We start from the raw sequence: 17,595 nt of genomic DNA, 5'->3' as shown, positions 1-17,595 counted from the left end.
CTAAAGCATCCCCTGCTTTATAGTCTATTTGACTCTAAATGGACCATAACTTACTTACTGTATTGAAGAAGACTTGAAACTAGAGATTGAGACCATAAACTCATGTTTGCAATGTTTACTGAGGTAATAAATCAAGAGGGTCAAAAATGTATATGAACATTATTTAATAAAATTACTTATTTCTGATTTTCTTCGTTGTTTTAGTCCTATTGTCATATAATATGTATGTTGATCAGTGGCGGGCCGTCAGGGTCTGCAAAGTCTTCTCTGCTGGCCTAAACAGAATCACAAAGTTATAGCTATTTTATAATTTAATAATTTCTCTTAAATACACGACATGGATTATAATTTATAAAAATATTTTTCCCATTATCTTATTTTCTTATTGCACAGCTACTGTCTTCCTCAGTTGCTCTGCTTCCAGTGCAGCTTGTTTTAAGTAGAGCTTTTATCCAATCAGATTTCACCTCTGTGTCTCTAGGTAAGAACAGAGGCAGAGGCCTGCAGACTCACAAGTGCATCCATGTGCAGTTTAAGTGAATGGGGACGATATTGTTGATTGTCATAGTGTTCAACCAATCAGATCTTTAGTTTGACATGTTGGGCGTATTCTTTGAAGTGCCAGAGTCTGCTAGCTGGTCTACAAGTACGTGATTGGTCAGTGGGCTAGCGTGACATGTTGGGCGGTGACAATCCCAATATCTGCTGCCTCTGTTGAGCGGACATTTTCAGCCTCAAACGCATTAAAACGTATTCAAGAAATACAACTGGGGAGGCTCGACTGTCTTCACTGGCGTCCATGAATGGAGAAGGACTTCTTACTAGAACTAAAACGCACGGATGTACTGAACAACCGTGGGATTAAACTCTTTGTTAACAAAGAAAGGAGCATTGACGTTGTCTTTAAATAGTGAACAGCAGCTTTGGTAAGTTTTGCAAGTTTTGCAAGTTTTGCAGTAGCTTTAACTGCCATAAATATTACGTATGTCATTATTTAATATGCTTGTTTATATTATATATTATTATTTGTACAACTTGTTTTTATGAATATGGATTTTCATTTGGTTTTCTATATGATAGGAACTATTGTTACGTCCTATGTTGCGCTGTGGACACATTTAGCCACAGCAACAACAAGAAGACGCGCGAAGTGGCAGCGGTCTATATACTCCGCACAAAGTGTTAAAGTTAAAGTGTTAAAGTTAAAGTGTTAAAGTTAAGTTGAAGTTTTTAAGTGATCATCTTTGAAGATTCATGTGTTTTCAAGTGGACTCGTTTTCCCTCTCGGTGTTGACAGACGAATAAATCCGTCAGTAACAAGAACTATGGAGTCGTGTATTTCCTAGAGGAAGTGATAGGAGAGTTACTACTCTGTTAATTTGTCTATCGTGTCATTTTCATGATATGGGTAATATTGTTCCCTCTGATGTTAATAATATTTGAATGGCCCGTGCTCTTGAGTGAGTGGCGGAATGCGTGTTTTAGTGAATTGATTTTGACTATATGCATTGTTCGTTAATATTCATGTATCTGCACTCATAGTGTATTTGTAGGTGTTGAGCTTCATTTTTACGAGTGCAGGCCCAGGTATAAAATGCACGGCCCGCCACTGATGTTGATGCTGTCCAATGTCAAGTCTCTATTTGATCAAGTGACAATACGATATATGGTGTTTAGTTTATGTGCGAAATCTGTCAAGACTGACAAGCTGAGCCGAGCGAGCAGTCATGTCCTTCAAACTCAAAGGCAGCAGTAAGAAAAGACGGAGAAAAGAGAACAGGGGGAGAATGTGGCGAAGCACCGTAAATTAGATTACTTTCACTTTTTAATAAGCAGTCGCCGGCCCACGATGTGTATGCTAGTAACTAGCGTGCACTGGGGACCGTCTACACTACCTTGTGCCACTATCCTAACGGTACTGAGCTACAACGGCCAGACCCACTAGTTTACTCCCTAGGTATCTGATTTTCTGTATGAAAATGACGATACCCTCCTGGTGAGCTAGGAATGTAGTTAGACGGGCTCATCAATGGTGTTTCCCTCAGCCATCTGCTCAGCTGGAGAGAAGACAACACAAACATAAACACACAGCAGCAGCTCCTAAGTTGTCTCTGTACATAATGAAGAGGTTCATCCTGTTGAGTGGAGCAGAAAGAGGTATCGGAGGAGAGTTAAAGAGAGAGAGCAGACATTGAGGTCAACTCCAGAAAAGCTGTTATTTATAGATGCACATAACAAACTGCCTAAAAAATGAGAGCGAGATCTCATTTCGGTATCGTACACTGATCCGATTTGTCACATAGGTTTACAGACAGTCATTTTAAAAATGGATTACTTCAGTGCCATGACAACCTTTTCAATATCTCCATTTCATACCACCTTTCAATGAGCCGTAAAATAAACCGGCAGGCTCTTCTACATTCTATTGCTCGTGGGGCTTTTTGCATTTTTTCTCTGTGAAAGTAAAAGCTTTTGTTGGAAATGAATACCTTGGAGTCAGATTTTGTAAGTACGTAAGATGGCATTTGAACCCACACAGAGATTGTGATTGTTTTTCTTTCCAACTGATGAATAGACACGGACAAACTTTCTCACAGATCAATTTTGTCAAAGGTTAAAGTTTTAGAAAGGTTGGTAATTGGGTTTCTCTGACAAGCACATCCACATTCTTTTTGTCAAAAGTTTTTTAAGTCTGGTAATTGGTTTGCGTTTTCTTTATATCAAACTGAATCCCTGGTGAAATAGCTCTATTTTAAATCATTAATACACTTCCAACTTTTTCCCAAAAGATGCATCCATGTCTTAAAGTAGGAAAAGCTTTTTCTCTTTCCAAGTGGCAAGGCTGTGTTTCAAAGTTTGATCTTTGAATCTTTTAAACTTACTATGACTAGGTATGTCTTTCTCAAGGCCTGGCTGTTTTTTTTCAACGTTGCGGTGGGAAAAAAATTCTGCTACAAGATTGCAGCTTGTTCATTTATTATGCCTGAACTTACTTACAAGTTCAGTATCCTAGTAATTAGGGCCCGAGTAACCGAAAACGTCAGGCCGCGAAGGCCCAATTGAAATTCGAATACACATAGTACATTGGGTGCATATTTGGGGGACTTGCCATACTTGAAAACTCACCAAATTTCGCACACTTGTCAGGCCTGGTGAATATAGCCATTTGATATAGGTTGCATATTTGTGTGTAAACAAATGGCTCTCTAGCGCCCCCTAGAAGTTGGACCGGCAACACGCCTCGGCCAGTATTTCCGATTTACTTGAAATTCGACACACATGTCCATTTCCGCTAGCTCTACAAAAAAGTCTCTCAGACCCCTAAACTCCGCCTTCTTAGATTTTCCGTCATTTTGAATTTTGTGAAAAACACATTTTTGCAAACTCCTCCTACATGCTGGGTCTGATTGCTACCAAATTTGCTCTGGATTATTATTGGATCTACATCATCTGAAGCTATCAAAAGCTTTTTGATATCTCTTTGCATTTACAAGATATGGACCAATAAACTTCTTAGGGCCGCGGCTTATATATTAATACACGTAACTTCTCAACCATTTGTCCTAAAATCACAAAATTTGCAGCATATGTGCACATTGCATCCTGTAACACACCCTGACATTTTCATCTCATTCAACCACTAGGGGGCCATACAGTAAACCTGCCATGTTGTGCTTTTTTGTCACTTTTTCGCAGTTTTCAGCCTTTGTACTTTGTAATGAACTCCTCCTACAGAATTAATGGGATCAACCCAAAAGGAAATATGCGTTTTTGTGACAATCTGCATCCGATTTACATGATTTTTACATGATGTGGTTTACACTTCATTTTGTCATTTGCACCTCTTGCAGTGGCTTGAAATTAGCCCCCGATTCAACAGCCACATAAACATTTTGGAAACTACCAAATGCGATGTAGAGACGGGTTTCATTAACAGGTATGGATGTGTGCTTACCCAGGGGACAGAAAACATATGGCTACAATATCATAACCTTTTACAAGTTTTTAGCATTTATAAATACCGCAACTTTAAATAATGAAATACTTTTACAGAGATATATTTGTATGGGATATTTGTTTTTCTTTACTTGTGTAAAAAATGCTGCATGTTGAGACACAACCAGGCTGCAACCTTCTTTTCTGAAAAGTGACGCCAATGCAGAAGTGCCTGAAACTTGTCATCAGCTGTAGCCACAATATGAGAGCAGTGCAGAGCGGCAACCGTGAGCTAACAAGTGAGACGTGCTCACATACACTAACATGCACTGAAAGGCAAGCAGCCTGCCTGACTATGTAATCAAAGCAAAGAGAAGCTCGGATTACAAGACACAGAGGGACAGTGACTTCATTCTCTGTTCATGTAGACATTACTCCATGGTGTCTTTACATAGCAAATAGTTGTTTGATCTGAATATCTTAAAGATAATCTTTTAAAAGTATAAATGTTACAAAGAATCTGAATACAAACAGTAAAGTCCAGAAGAGCAGACCATTTTGATATTTGAATGTTTTCCGCTGAATGTATCCATAAGTAGTACACGAAAAACATACAGAGGAGTAATAATAAAGAGCCAAGATAACATAAATGTATAAAATAATGCTAAACTGGAACACTAAGTTGGCAGTTATGGTGAACCCCCCCCCAAAGCAGGATAATAGCTGAAAGCATGCAGATGGCCTTCCTATTTTGCGCTACATTGTCACTTACTATGCTGAGACAGGTGATTGGAAGTGAACAATTGGAGCTAGTTTTACACTTGAAGCCCGTACAGTCCAAATTGCACTGCATATGAACAGTGCAATCTTCTGGTTGCCCTTCATGTTTGTTTTGATGCAAGAACGACCAACAACTGGCATTCTCACTGGATTTTCACGGTCATCCACCATCAGAACTCACGTGGTTACTGACCAGTCCTTATTGTCTAGTTTTTGATTAGGTCCTGAGGTTAATGCTACACAAGTTGTTGGAAACATCCTTTATGTGAGTCTGCAGGTTTGTCCCAAGCTCCAACATTGAATCACTAGGTGATCATTTCCCCAGTGGGCAGGGTTGTATTACAGTAAAGTTGACGTGACATAAACGAGGCATGAGTTTGATAACTGTTGTCATTTACTACACATGTAAAGAAGTGCTTAACTGCTTGCCAAAGAAATCCTTCACTCCTAAATAGTTACTGTTGTGTCTCTATTTCTCCCTCTTACTCATCCTCATCCTCATCTGTCAAGTGGCTGAAAAGGAAATTGAGGAACGTTATGCATCAGTGACATTCAACACTTTATTAGTTATTCAAAAGCCACATTCATCCATCCTGTTGGACACATACGCGCACACACACACACACACACACACACACACACACACACACACACACACACACACACACACACACACACAGAAATGGAGTAATTCTGTTCAGGAAGCAGAGGACCCAGAGATAATCTAAAGGATTGGACGAATCAGCAAAAAAGGATCAGAATGGGGAATAAGAGGGACTGTGGGGAATAACATTACAAAAGATACTCCACATGAATAAAGAATGAAAGTGTTAAAGGCATGATAGAAGACCAGAGGAATGTTTGAGTCTTTGATGTCAGCTATGAAACGGATCCTGCTGCTTTTCGCTCTGCGTCTTCAGGCTGCTTATCACTGATGTCTCACAACTCTTAAACATGGCATCTTTTCGGCATTCACCAGTGCAATAAACCAGCTTTGGTAGTGGAAATTGGTTTGGTCATTTATTTTACCATGTGTCAGTTTGAGCAGGGTTAGTCACTGAGACTGGAAATTTCATTTGGCCAATGCAAAGAGAGGTCATGTATGCATGATGTGTATGAGGATATCCCTTAACAGCAAAGATTATGGCTTTATCTGTTATATACTAACATCCTCTAATCCCTCTATAATTACTGCAGAAGGTACAGGATAATAACTTGCATTTCATTAAATGTGCAGCGTAATATAAGTAATCTCCTGTCTATAAAGTGATTAGTTCGCCTGGCTGATCCTATACTGTGCAATGATATTCTGCTGCTATCTTGACGTATCCTCGTAAAGCCCCCAAATACCCCTATTATCTGAAGAAATGTTGTCCTGCAATGGGTAAATTATGTCTTTCTAGATAAAATTCCTCCACAAACATGAGCGAATAAATTATCTGTTAATTTGCTCTGTTTTTAATATCTCAAAGTAACTCCATTGCAGCTAAATATCTGCTCACTACTAACTGGAGAAGCACATGCTTGGCTTTGAACTCGTTTGTGTCTTAAAACGCGAGTTTTAAGACAAAACCCCTCAGATTTGAACAAATTAGCATCATATAGGCCAGATGAATAACACTGCATCATTCTTTCTCCCTAAAGACGGGCCCACAGGCCCCACTCTGGGCACTGCTGGCTGGGACTGCATGGGAGCACTCTGCTCTGCCACATGCTGAATACTCTTACCTGCTGTATTTCTGTCCTAACCACCACGTTCATGTTGTCAAGTGTCTCTCGAGCTTTGTGCCCAGTTTAAGCAAAACACTCATGTCGATATCTTGTGTTTCAATAAATAAAGACAATGAGGGAGATAATAATAATAACTCAATTTTTTCATCAGCACGTGCTGATTATGTTGTGTCCAGGAAAGAGAAAATGTGAAAGGCAAAGACACAGGGAAATGCCAGCACAGCTGTTTCAGCAGCTGATGCTGTATTGCTGAGTATGACCCAGATAGAAAGTTGGATGTTTCCGACGTCAAGAAGCCGGTCGGATCTATTAACCTCTCTAGAAAGCTCTTTTAGATGTCGGGCTGGGTATGTAGTGGAATCTAGTTATGATTATGCAAGCTTCTTTATGGCAGGCAGAATATAACGCACACAGTAGAATATGAATTCTTAATTTAGTCAAGTAACAGAGCATTTCAAAGTTGTGAAAAGTGGAAATATGCAGTCACACTCCCTTGGTGTTTGAAGTGTTTTTTAGTGCCTCCATTAAAGCACCATAAGGGCTGTCTCTACTGCCCCTTTCATCTGCAGAAGGCGGATAGAGTTGTCGATTGGCCTCAATGACTTGATGATTACTTGTCAGATATTTCAGCAGCAAGAGCTGAAAAGTTTCACTCTACAAGCAAAACAGCATATGACAAATCAGCATTATTATAGCATGGTGATATATCTGCTCTTCGTTAGCATATCCTTTTAGATTCTTGCTCTAATTAGCCACTTTACTCATCATGGAAATGTCACTTTCTCAATTATGAAATTGACAAGCCCCCATAGCTAAACATTACTGATGCCAATATATGCAGAGAGCCACTATCTATTTCTCAAATCTCCTCTACTTTATTGCCTAACTACAAACAGTGCAATTTATTCTTAACTTGGGAATGGTTTATGCTGCACTAACTAAAACCTTTACATAAACAAAGGCTTAAATGACTTTTAAGACATTTAAAAAAAAAAAAGGCTTAAATGACTTTTAAGACATTTAAAAAAAAAAGGCTTAAATGATTATTTATAATGTGAAATGGGTTGCTTGTTATGATGGACCCAGTGAGACTTATGACTGAATATGCAGTTTCTTTCATCTTTGAAAAGCATTTTAGTGTCTTTTAGCTCATTGTTTTGGTTTTCTGGCCCATAACTCTCATCATAGCTTTTATCAACATCATATCAGCACGCAGCCTGTTTTCAGTAAAAAAGCTCCTGACTAGGATTAAACAAAAGAAAAACTAAGTTAGCAACTAGCTGACGAACATATTGGAGCATTAAACAGCTAAAAAGCCAGATATTTTCCTCTGGACTTTATATAGTCCAAAACAGAGCTACAAGCGTTATTGCACTATTGTCATTTATTAGGCGGACGGACACGGAGTAGTCCCGGAATACTTGTTAATGTTGCTCTCTTTCTGCTGGATGAATTTAAATAGGCCATCATTCCATCTGTGTTTTTGAATTAGGGGCCCGTGGGGCACAGCTCCACCAGAGGGTGCTGTTGTTCAGAAGAAGTTCTCGGCTTTTCACGATGTCAGACACAATAATGGCAAAACTCAACGTTGTCTACCTCGTACAATTTTTGATCATATTCTAAAATGTCATCTCTTTTTTAGTTATTCGTGCATGGAGCTGCTTGCTCGTTCCCGCTTGGTGGGGCACTGTCCCCTAGAAGCATCCCATTAGTTGATTTTAATGGTGCAAGGCTGCACACATCTTACTAGCTAGCTAAAGAGGGACTGATATTGTACTTACGTTAACGTTACAACAATAGTGATGAATCGTGTAGAATATTTAACTATTAGCTATTAGCTTAACTATTATTAACTAGTTTGATTTAGCGATTTACCCCTGGAGCAAAAAAAACTAAAACATTTGGGTCCACATCTGCTGGATGACCTATTCATATCTCAAGAAGGAAAAGATTAAAAAAGATCATTCAACCACAAGAAGTTTAAAAGAAAAAAGAAAAAAAGCCCTGTTTTGCTTTATATGTCCTCTTTTCAGAGAAGAAACTGTCTGGACAGCAAGTGGATTTAAAAAGAATAAGTAAAACACAGGAGTTGTGCATCGCATGTGGATAATGCCATCAAGTTTGGCTCACTGGGAACAACGAGCGTTGCCTCTTAGCTTGATGGCGCGTACAGACGTGGCATTGAACAATACAGCCGTCAGACTGAAGGAAACAGGTATGTTCTTGGCAGAAATATAACCGGTATGAAACCTTGTGGAATGTGTGATGTGACATTGCCTTGCGTGGACATGATGAGTCTGCCGGCTGGTTAAAGCCTGGCCTTATAAGATGCATATTTGAGACTATGTGCGAGGGAGACTCCAGACTAAGGACCCAACCCTATTTTAAGGGCACTTTAGCCATTATTCAAAACTAACTTTTGGATTGCACGTGCAATGTTTACAAGGATGAGGTTGCTCAATAGATGACAAATGCACCTTTGGTTTCCGATCATGAGTCAGCTATTTGATGTGGAGATATCTTGAACGTTGTCCTTTGGTGGTCCTATATGTTGGTATGATGAGATATGTCGCCAGATCCTCATTGTGTGATTTTAGATGGCATTATTCGGCTGAATGCTTCATCTCTGAAGTTGGTGATACATTGGTCACAGCAATCTCAGTGTCTCCGCTCTCTCACACGTGCACAGTTTATGGTTGTGAGAGTATGGATCATGTTATCTATGGTATGTTTGGATTGCATCACCACATTTTCTTGTATAAATAGTCTGTGGCCCCACCAGAATTTTTACAGAATAGAATAGAAGAAATAGAATACAATGAGAGGCGACTAACCTGTGGTGTCATACCATGACAGAGGTACATGATAGGGACATTATCAGTGTCAGGTCCTTGGTCCAAACACAGGTTGTCTCTTAGATTGTTCTTCAACTGGAAAAATGACAGAGATAAGACGGATGATCCATCTCATTTTGATCAAACTTTCAGCAGATGGGATTTAACGGGCGAACATATAACTAATGATGGCAGACTGCAAAAGTTCAAGCAAGAAAAGGAGGACACCTCTCTCTCACACACACATTTAGTCATCAAATTAGCAGCACTATTAAACAAATTGCTTTCCTCACTTAACACAACTTGCATTTCAGGCTGCCAAAGCTCAGCAGCCTTATTTTATCACAAAACATGGGAAAAAGCAAAAAACAACAACAGCTCATCTTTTGTGAAATACCTTAATAAATCCTTTGTTGTCCTTTGTTTCTGATGCTTTTTAAAACTAATATCAACTGAGTTTTCGCTTCAAATTTCTTTGAAGGAACAGTTCCATAATTGGGGAATATAGTCCTATGCTGTGAGAGAGAGATGATTATTCTGATGTGCGTTCAGTTAGGAGCTGGAGTCAGGAAGTTATTAGCTTGCGTTAGCATGAACACTGGATGCTAAAATCACACCTACCATCAGCCAGCCAACCTGGTCTGTGTAAGTCACAGACTCACCCAAGATCATTCTCCTCATCTCACTCTTATATAGAAGCATTTCTCATAAATGTTTAAATATAATGTAATACAACACGTCTCTGGTTTGACTTATAAACAAGATTTGAGAGTCTTTCAAAACTTCACAAATAGAAGGCAAGTGTTAGTGTTTTTAAATACTAATATATTGGAGTCCTAGGGGGCCCCAGTCAAAAACACCTAATTGCAGCCTGTGCTGTTTTAATAGATAACAAAAGACTAGATAGATACAGGGGTCCTAATTTAAAGAAGGACACACTGTCAGGGGGTAGAGGAACTCATTTCGAAGGAGACAGACACATGTTTCCTTACGTGTCTATTTTCATTTGACACAACAAGCAAATAATTGTATCTTCTCTAAAATAATAATAATTTTTGTTTGTAGAGATGCCATTGATTACATAAATAATAATGTTGTTAGAAGAAGTTAGTAAAGATTCTGCTATAATGGTTGTTTCTAGTGGTTTATTCTTGAGGACCCCATGGTCCCCAGTACGTAGGCCATACATATGTGGAATAAGATGAGGCTTGATTTGGCTTTATTCCACAGTGAATTATAGAATGTGCAATATATGAAAATCAACACAATCAATCAGCAATAACTTGCCCTTGTGCTAAGTGCCTCGTCTGCTTAATTGTAATGATATTGCCTTGCTCCCAGATCTCAGCAACTAACTCAGTTAAAGCTATAATGCAATTATAACCAAACTCAAAGTCAAACCTACAGAAGTCCATATTGTAATGAACAAGGATTAGGAAAATCTTAAAGCTAAAGAATGCAATTTTCTTCTGGACACACCTTTAAGCTGAGACTGATACTCAAAATCACACCAACTCAGTTCTGGTTTAGAAGAACTGTGAGAGTTGGGTGCATGACTTCAAATATAATGTTTTTAGGTGTTATTACCTAAACCTACTCAGTTATCATTTACTTTATATAAATAATTTGAAGGTACAAGTTCATGTTTCAGAGTAATGGACATTTCCAGCTTCAGAGTTGGATGATAGTTCTCTGTGGATTTGGTGACACCTTTTACATTACAACCACCCATTCCTCTCAGTGTAAAGCACAATCATCAAATCAGTAATCGTGTTATGAAGATTGATGCGTTATGATTATTGGTTTCCTTTCAGGGATAATAGTTTAGTGAATACACATTCAGAGAGCTTGAATGTTATGGCTGCCTTTGAATTGTTCAGGATCTGTTGTGGTAAAAGTTTTTTTGTCAAATATGCTTTGAGGATAACAATTGGATTTGGTTTAGTGGGGACATTTATCCAAGTGAAGAAGTGCTACAGTTTTGTACTGAAGTTGGAAGGGCGTGGTCAGAGTGGATGGAGGGCATACGAAGTGCAAGGCTTTGACCGGAATGCTGAGGTTCACTTCCTGTATAATGCGTGCGGCTATGTTTGGTGAAGCTTAGTGACAGATTGTGGGTTTGGTTTAATAAAGTAAAGGCATCATGTCTTGTGCTTCCAGTACGGCAACTTTGAACTTTGTCAATATTTTAACAAAACAACAATCTTTCCCAACAGCTTAACCACATATTTCTGAACATAACCTCAACGTTATTAACTATTCATTCAGATACTGTATTGCAAGAGCGGGTATTAAATTATATTAAATTAAATAAGTTGTCAAGTTGTTTTGCTGATATGGTCATTATAAAGGTTTTACAGATATGTTCAATAACAAGATTTCTATTTTTGCTAATAAAAAAATTCATGCTAAATACACACAGTAAAGCCGAGGCATGTCATTAGCTATACAGGCATTTGGCCATAAACCAAAGTATTGGACAAATAAAAGATTTGACCCGATCGAGGTGCTAAATACAAAGTCAGGGGATCACCAAAGTTATTGCAATTAATCCTGAGGGGAACATAAATGTATGAACCAATTTCTTGGTAATCCATCAAGAAATTGTAGAAGTTTCTCTCAAAACCACAGGTCAACCATACTGTAGCACTAGAGGAGAAGTCATGGGATAAACAAAGTCATCAGCATTCCTCCTCTGGGTACCACAAATGTCTGCACAAAGCTTCATATGAATCCATCCAGTAGTTATTTCAATCTGGACCAATCTGGTGGGCCGACCGACTGCCCAACCAACACACCAACATTGGTAACCCTACAGTCATCCATTGAGCTCTGGGAGACTTGTCATGACCTCAGACCTTCTAAACATGTGTCTAAAAAGATCAACCAACCAGGTTCATGGCACTGTGTGAATGTGTTTCATTTAAAACAGCTTGACAAATCTTGATATAATGTCTCTTTTTTGGACAATATTTACCTTGTGTGAGCAGTGCATTCCTCCAGCTTTTGTTTCATGTACTATGAGAGATGAGTGCATAAACAACATCCACAGATGGTGTAACACGATTTGTACTCTCTCCAACTGCAATCTCCTGTGAGAGTTTGTGTTTGTCAAATATGTAAACTTCATATCTACATCTCTCTGATGTCACAGTGGCAACGCTTTCATCTCAATCAAAGCTGAGCCCCTGCACATGCTCAGTACTGTCAACAAATAGCGCCATCTCGCGCTGTGATTGAAGTGTTTATCGAACAACAAACACAAGAAGTGACACTAAAGCTGTGAGCTGTTTCAGGCTTAGAGACTCGGAGTGGAACCATACCACCTTTTCCCCATCAAGTCATAACTTTCTTCTCCTCAGTGACAGACTTTGCGCCAATAAAGCTGAAATAATAAGACCTGAAGGAAATAGGTGTATGATGATTATTTTCAGATTTCATTCAGGCTCTCAGAAGACAGATAACTCAAACTATATCTGTACTCAAGTTTAAAAGGTTAAGATGAGACTGCAATCAGAGACTGCAGTCAGTTAGTGCGGTGGGATAATTCTGCTCAGCTTTCAATAGATTAGTGTCATTTTTCAATTATGCAAAGTCCTCCCACACTCCTGAGCTGAAGAGAGGAATAGTCATGCGTAAAGTAAGTGGAGAAAAAAGGTTCACCCTTTCAATGCCCCGCCGCTGTGATTTGAAGTGAGCTCTTAAAGCATAGAAGCATATATGACATAGTGTGTATGCAATTAGACTCGGTATTAATAGAAAAGTTAACTTTTACAGCTTGAAGTACTTTGAAAAGTTGTGCTTTTTTGCAAGTGTTTCGTCATGATGAAGTGTTAATGCTATTTAAGGGCTATTTTGGTGCTTATCACATGTTTGGTTTGTTATTATAAAATGTTCTGGCAAAATAGTAAAACTATAGTGCCAAGCTAAAGAAAAAGCTTTTAGCCTAAATAATGGAAAAGGTAAGGCTTATACAGCTTGAAATAGGTGGAAACGTGTCTTAGTTTAAAAGTTAAGTAAAGAGGAGGTCTCTAGTGAAAATAATGAGCCAAACACAGTGGAACAAAGACAGGACTTTAACCCAGGAGATCACTGTTCGTGTCCCATGAAAGTCAATGTTGACTTATTTTACCGGAGTTATGTTATATAATTTACATACTTAACGCATAACCAAGACATTTTGTTGCGTGAGTAAACCTAAAGACTAAGCTACTTCTGCCACAGAAGAAAACGCTATCTGGGCACTCGATAGTAGCATAACATGGAAATACTCATTAGAAGTAAAACTACCTCAAAACTATACATAAATAAAGTAATTATAGTCAGATATTTCCCTTATGAGAGTGGGTATTTGACTCAAACATTACTCCAAATAAATGGTAATGTTGCTCTGCGTCTACTGGATTTGCAAATAGGCAACTGCATAAGAAAAGGTTCCCTATAACAACTTTATAAGATGATAATATGTCAATGTTAAGGCAATGTTATGGTTTGAATAAAACCTAAACAAAAAAATTCCCATAAAGAGTCAAACAAGGTATTCAAACAATAATATAAAATAGTGTCAACCTGATCACAACATTCAAAAATATGAAAGCAAAGCAGAGGCCATAGTTACATGGATACCTGGGGGCCAGAGCAGGCAACATTGAGTCCTATTTAAAACTGCTGGCTAAGGTAAATCGAGTAAGATTATTATTCACGTCGGCGGTAATGACACCCGACTATGGCTCCAGTGGCTCCACCGAAATAACATTATATTTCCCACAATTTAAGTTTCTGCATTTTCCAAACGCACTAGTATTATTCAAACGTATTGTTCGGTTCGTAAGCCTCGTACCAAACGGTTTAATACGAATACGTGTATTGTTACACCCCTAGAAACAAATAATAACCGTAGCTGTGGCTCATGAGGTTATTAGGAGGTGGTTCAGCTGTAGTCGGACAGCACTGAGGGCCCAGGTATAAAATGCATGGCCCGCCACTGATGTTAACACATTTTTAGAAGTCCTTGCTGGCAAGCTGCCACAATAAAGGCAGATTAATTTTAGCTCCTATTTCTTATTCTTCTCTTGGGAGTTTCTGTATGTGTGACAACCAGTGGGAACCAATCGGGAAAGTAAACATGTATGGTGTCGTGTTTGTCCAACTGTGGGCTGGCATCCAGACTTTGTGAACTTGTTCCTGTGGGTTCCTAAATCAATAGCAAGCTATCTAAGCATATTGATAAATGAATCTTCTAAAATTAAGGCTGCAGACTGAAGAATAGGAATCTTGAGAATTAAGGGGAAAAAAATGAACTCACCACTCCGTAAGCAACTGTGTTGCTGTAGGATCGGAGCTCAGGGTAGATGTTGGAGAGGAACCAGCTGAACGGCCGGCACTGGAGTCTGGATCGCAGGGCTTTTCTCTCAGTAATGTCCCCAATGTCTATTCCTGACTTCTAAAGAGGGAAATAAATACAAACCCATCTGAGTATACATTCTGGGTATTTCACCTATACTCTAACATCTGCATTTAAAGCAGCTTTGGAGTCTGGACCTCTGGTTCAGGTCTAGTGTTAACAAATATAATCAGAATTGATCATGAATCAAAAACATTTGATTATCGATAAGTAGTTTAAGTCAAAGCAAAATTCCAAACATTCGTTGGTTCAAGCCCTTTTCCTATACAAACCTCTGTCCGTTGCTGTTGTTCGGGAACCCGAATTATTCACAAACAACAGATTTAAAGGATGCAGGCAGGTCTTCCATCTCCAGTGTTTCATATGTGATCGTCATGTGTGACTGACTCACACAAATCAGCTTGTCATGCTAACCTCAGCACATGTTGGTAAAAGCTAAACGTTCTGCGTTATGTGCATCAATCTACATTTTGTGTATTTGTGTGCGGCTGTGTGCACCTGACCGAGACCGTTACAGCCCTAATGCACACAATTATGCCCACTCTCACTCTCCAACATACTAAACAATTCCAGTGTCAAAATCCCGACACACACATGTGTGCTGTCTGTTTACCTGCAGTGGAACATTCCAAGCCATGTAGACGTGACTTTTGTACTGGTCCATCCAGACCTCAGCCACCCTCAGAGCGTTACGACGCACATGGGCTGTCAGGTTCACTGTGTAGGGTTTGTGGGTGCGCTCGATGTGTGCAATCCTCGAACAGGGTAGGACCTCCACACTGCCGCCACACTGCCACACCTGTGTTACACGTAAACAAACATGCAGCCAAATTAGTGACTGCAGGGACTCAAAATAAAGGTATGGATATTTTCAGTACCTGCCAGTTAAATCTCTGTTCTCTAAAGAGGGGATCAAAACCTTGCTGTGACTGAGCCTGCTGTGTAGAATTATCATGAAAGCTATCATAGGAGCACACTGAGTATGGCCACTGAAGTGGACATTATTTATTATCATTTTATTTAATATTACAGTTTTTTGACAAATTGGAAGCTTTCAAATATGTCTACACAGCTTTACTACAAGCCCATGGATGTGACTTAAGTGTGCAGCCCTTTAGCATGCTTTGACAGAAGAGTTATTCCGTGTCAAATCAGATAGAGCTTTTTGTGTACATTTTACATTACATTATACAGTATATCTGTAAGGTATATGTATAGTTGGCACCCAACAGACATCATCCTATGGATCTCACTTATAGGTACCAAAAAACAACGCAATTATCAAAATTCACTCAAAATATTTTGCAGTATTTATTTTTTGTGTCAAATAGCATACACAAGGTATCTGTTTTTGACACAGAATGACCCAGTTGGGTCTGTGTTCATTTAGTTGTACTACAGAAGTACAGGTATGTAAGCAAGGGTATGCTCAGGTAACTGAGGACCATGTGTGGCCAAGGGACCAGCTTGCATATAAATCTTAATATTACATATATAAACTTCAGCTGCTTTACTCTCGTTCTCATTAACTGATATATCTGCATTTATTTAAACTCACACTTTGATTTCCTTCATGGCTTCCATTTTATCTGTCATTTCAGTGTCTTTCACCAACTATGTTTCGATCTCCACTGTGTTTCAACAATTTCAAATGTTTCAACTCCAAACTTTCAGCAGGGAGCAGATGTAAATCTAGATGTCACTGCACTGTTCAATAGCACTGCTCAAAAGTCTGCAGCGGGCACCTTAGTAGTCCAGTGTACCGACCAGACAAGAGCTGGAATGCTGACTTGAATACAAGCGCCGATTCTCTCTATTTGAGTCCTGCACTTTGTTTGTGTGTTTGAGCTATAATCCATACTCTTTCCCTGCATCTTTTCAAAGCAAGGAGCTAAAACAGAACAACAATAAAACCCTACACCTGGCCTGGCGCCCAGGCAGGAACATAAACTAGAGCCAAATTCTGAGATAATACACGCTTCCCTCAAAAATACCTCGACATTCTCTAGAAAGGATTTACAACACCGGGTTAGAGTATAATGAGCTATTCTTCAAGCATAACAATCTATGACTGTGCATGTGGGTGTGTGGAGCGAGATAGGAAATAAGATGAGAAAAAAACAGATGGTGAGGTGAAAGAGAAAGAGAAGATTCAGAGTGTGAAACATTGAACAGAGAAGGCGAAGGCATAAAAGCAAAGGGAGATAAAGTGATAAGTATGGAGAGAAGAAGAAATAGAGGGGGAGAGAATAATAGCTTCTACTCGTCTTTTTGAGTCATACTTTTCAAAAGCCCTTTCTTTTTTGTTTTGATATCTTCACTCTAAATAAAAAGCATTATATGGTCATGAGCTAAGTATTACCCAGAAGACATCATTGTGACGTTGAGTAGTTGCAGTGTATGTGTTTGCGTTGGCATCCAATGTCTGGAACTTGTGTCTGGCTGATTTGTCTGTGTCAAGCAGACAAAGCACAACTCATTTACATTCCTAATTGTCTCTCAGTCCGTCTTCTTTGGTTTAATGCAAAACAAATCTCGCTTGCAGACTTGTGTTTTTAAAGTTTTAATGAGAAAATGAGAGGCGAAAGACAGCGATAAATGACGTAAATTATAAATCATGCAGAGGACGACCAGCAATCTTGATAAGACGGCATGAGACAATGGGAATTAAGTATGCACCATATTGTGCCACAGTGCAGATGAAGCTTCATAAAAGCAATCTTTATCACAATAGCAGTGTGCAGGCCAGAGATATGGAACACTTCTGCAGAAACTGGGAGAAAAACGACATTGCTGATAACAAAAGGCGCCTGTGTTTGTATGAGGGAGATGGAAATAGAACAACTGGGTGTTTTTTAAACCTCGAGTTGAACTCATATGAGGACTTAGTTACAGCAATGACCTTCAGAC

General features: G+C 39.1%; 1 protein-coding gene across 3 annotated transcripts in view; it reads right to left on the bottom strand.

Moving 5' to 3' along the window:
- Window positions 1-17,595, bottom strand: part of LOC116394835 (polypeptide N-acetylgalactosaminyltransferase 18-like) — a 172,905-nt gene that overhangs the window by 17,097 nt on the left and 138,213 nt on the right. For 2 of the 3 annotated variants that reach the window (XM_031868172.1, XM_031868173.1), the window contains exons 7-9: window positions 15,299-15,484; window positions 14,587-14,724; window positions 9,282-9,377 (exon numbers count right to left, since the gene is read on the bottom strand). In XM_031868172.1, the coding sequence (XP_031724032.1) occupies window positions 9,282-9,377; window positions 14,587-14,724; window positions 15,299-15,484 (420 nt within the window). The remainder of the gene's footprint in view (window positions 1-9,281; window positions 9,378-14,586; window positions 14,725-15,298; window positions 15,485-17,595) is intronic. The other variant, XM_031868174.1, reaches the window with a different exon arrangement.

This window comes from Anarrhichthys ocellatus, unplaced genomic scaffold, assembly GCF_004355925.1.
Source record: "Anarrhichthys ocellatus isolate YVR2014 unplaced genomic scaffold, GSC_Weel_1.0 scaffold41, whole genome shotgun sequence".
Lineage (NCBI taxonomy): Eukaryota > Metazoa > Chordata > Actinopteri > Perciformes > Anarhichadidae > Anarrhichthys > Anarrhichthys ocellatus.
The sequence above is the reverse complement of the archived record's forward strand: the minus strand, read 5'-3'. Positions and strand labels throughout refer to the sequence as shown.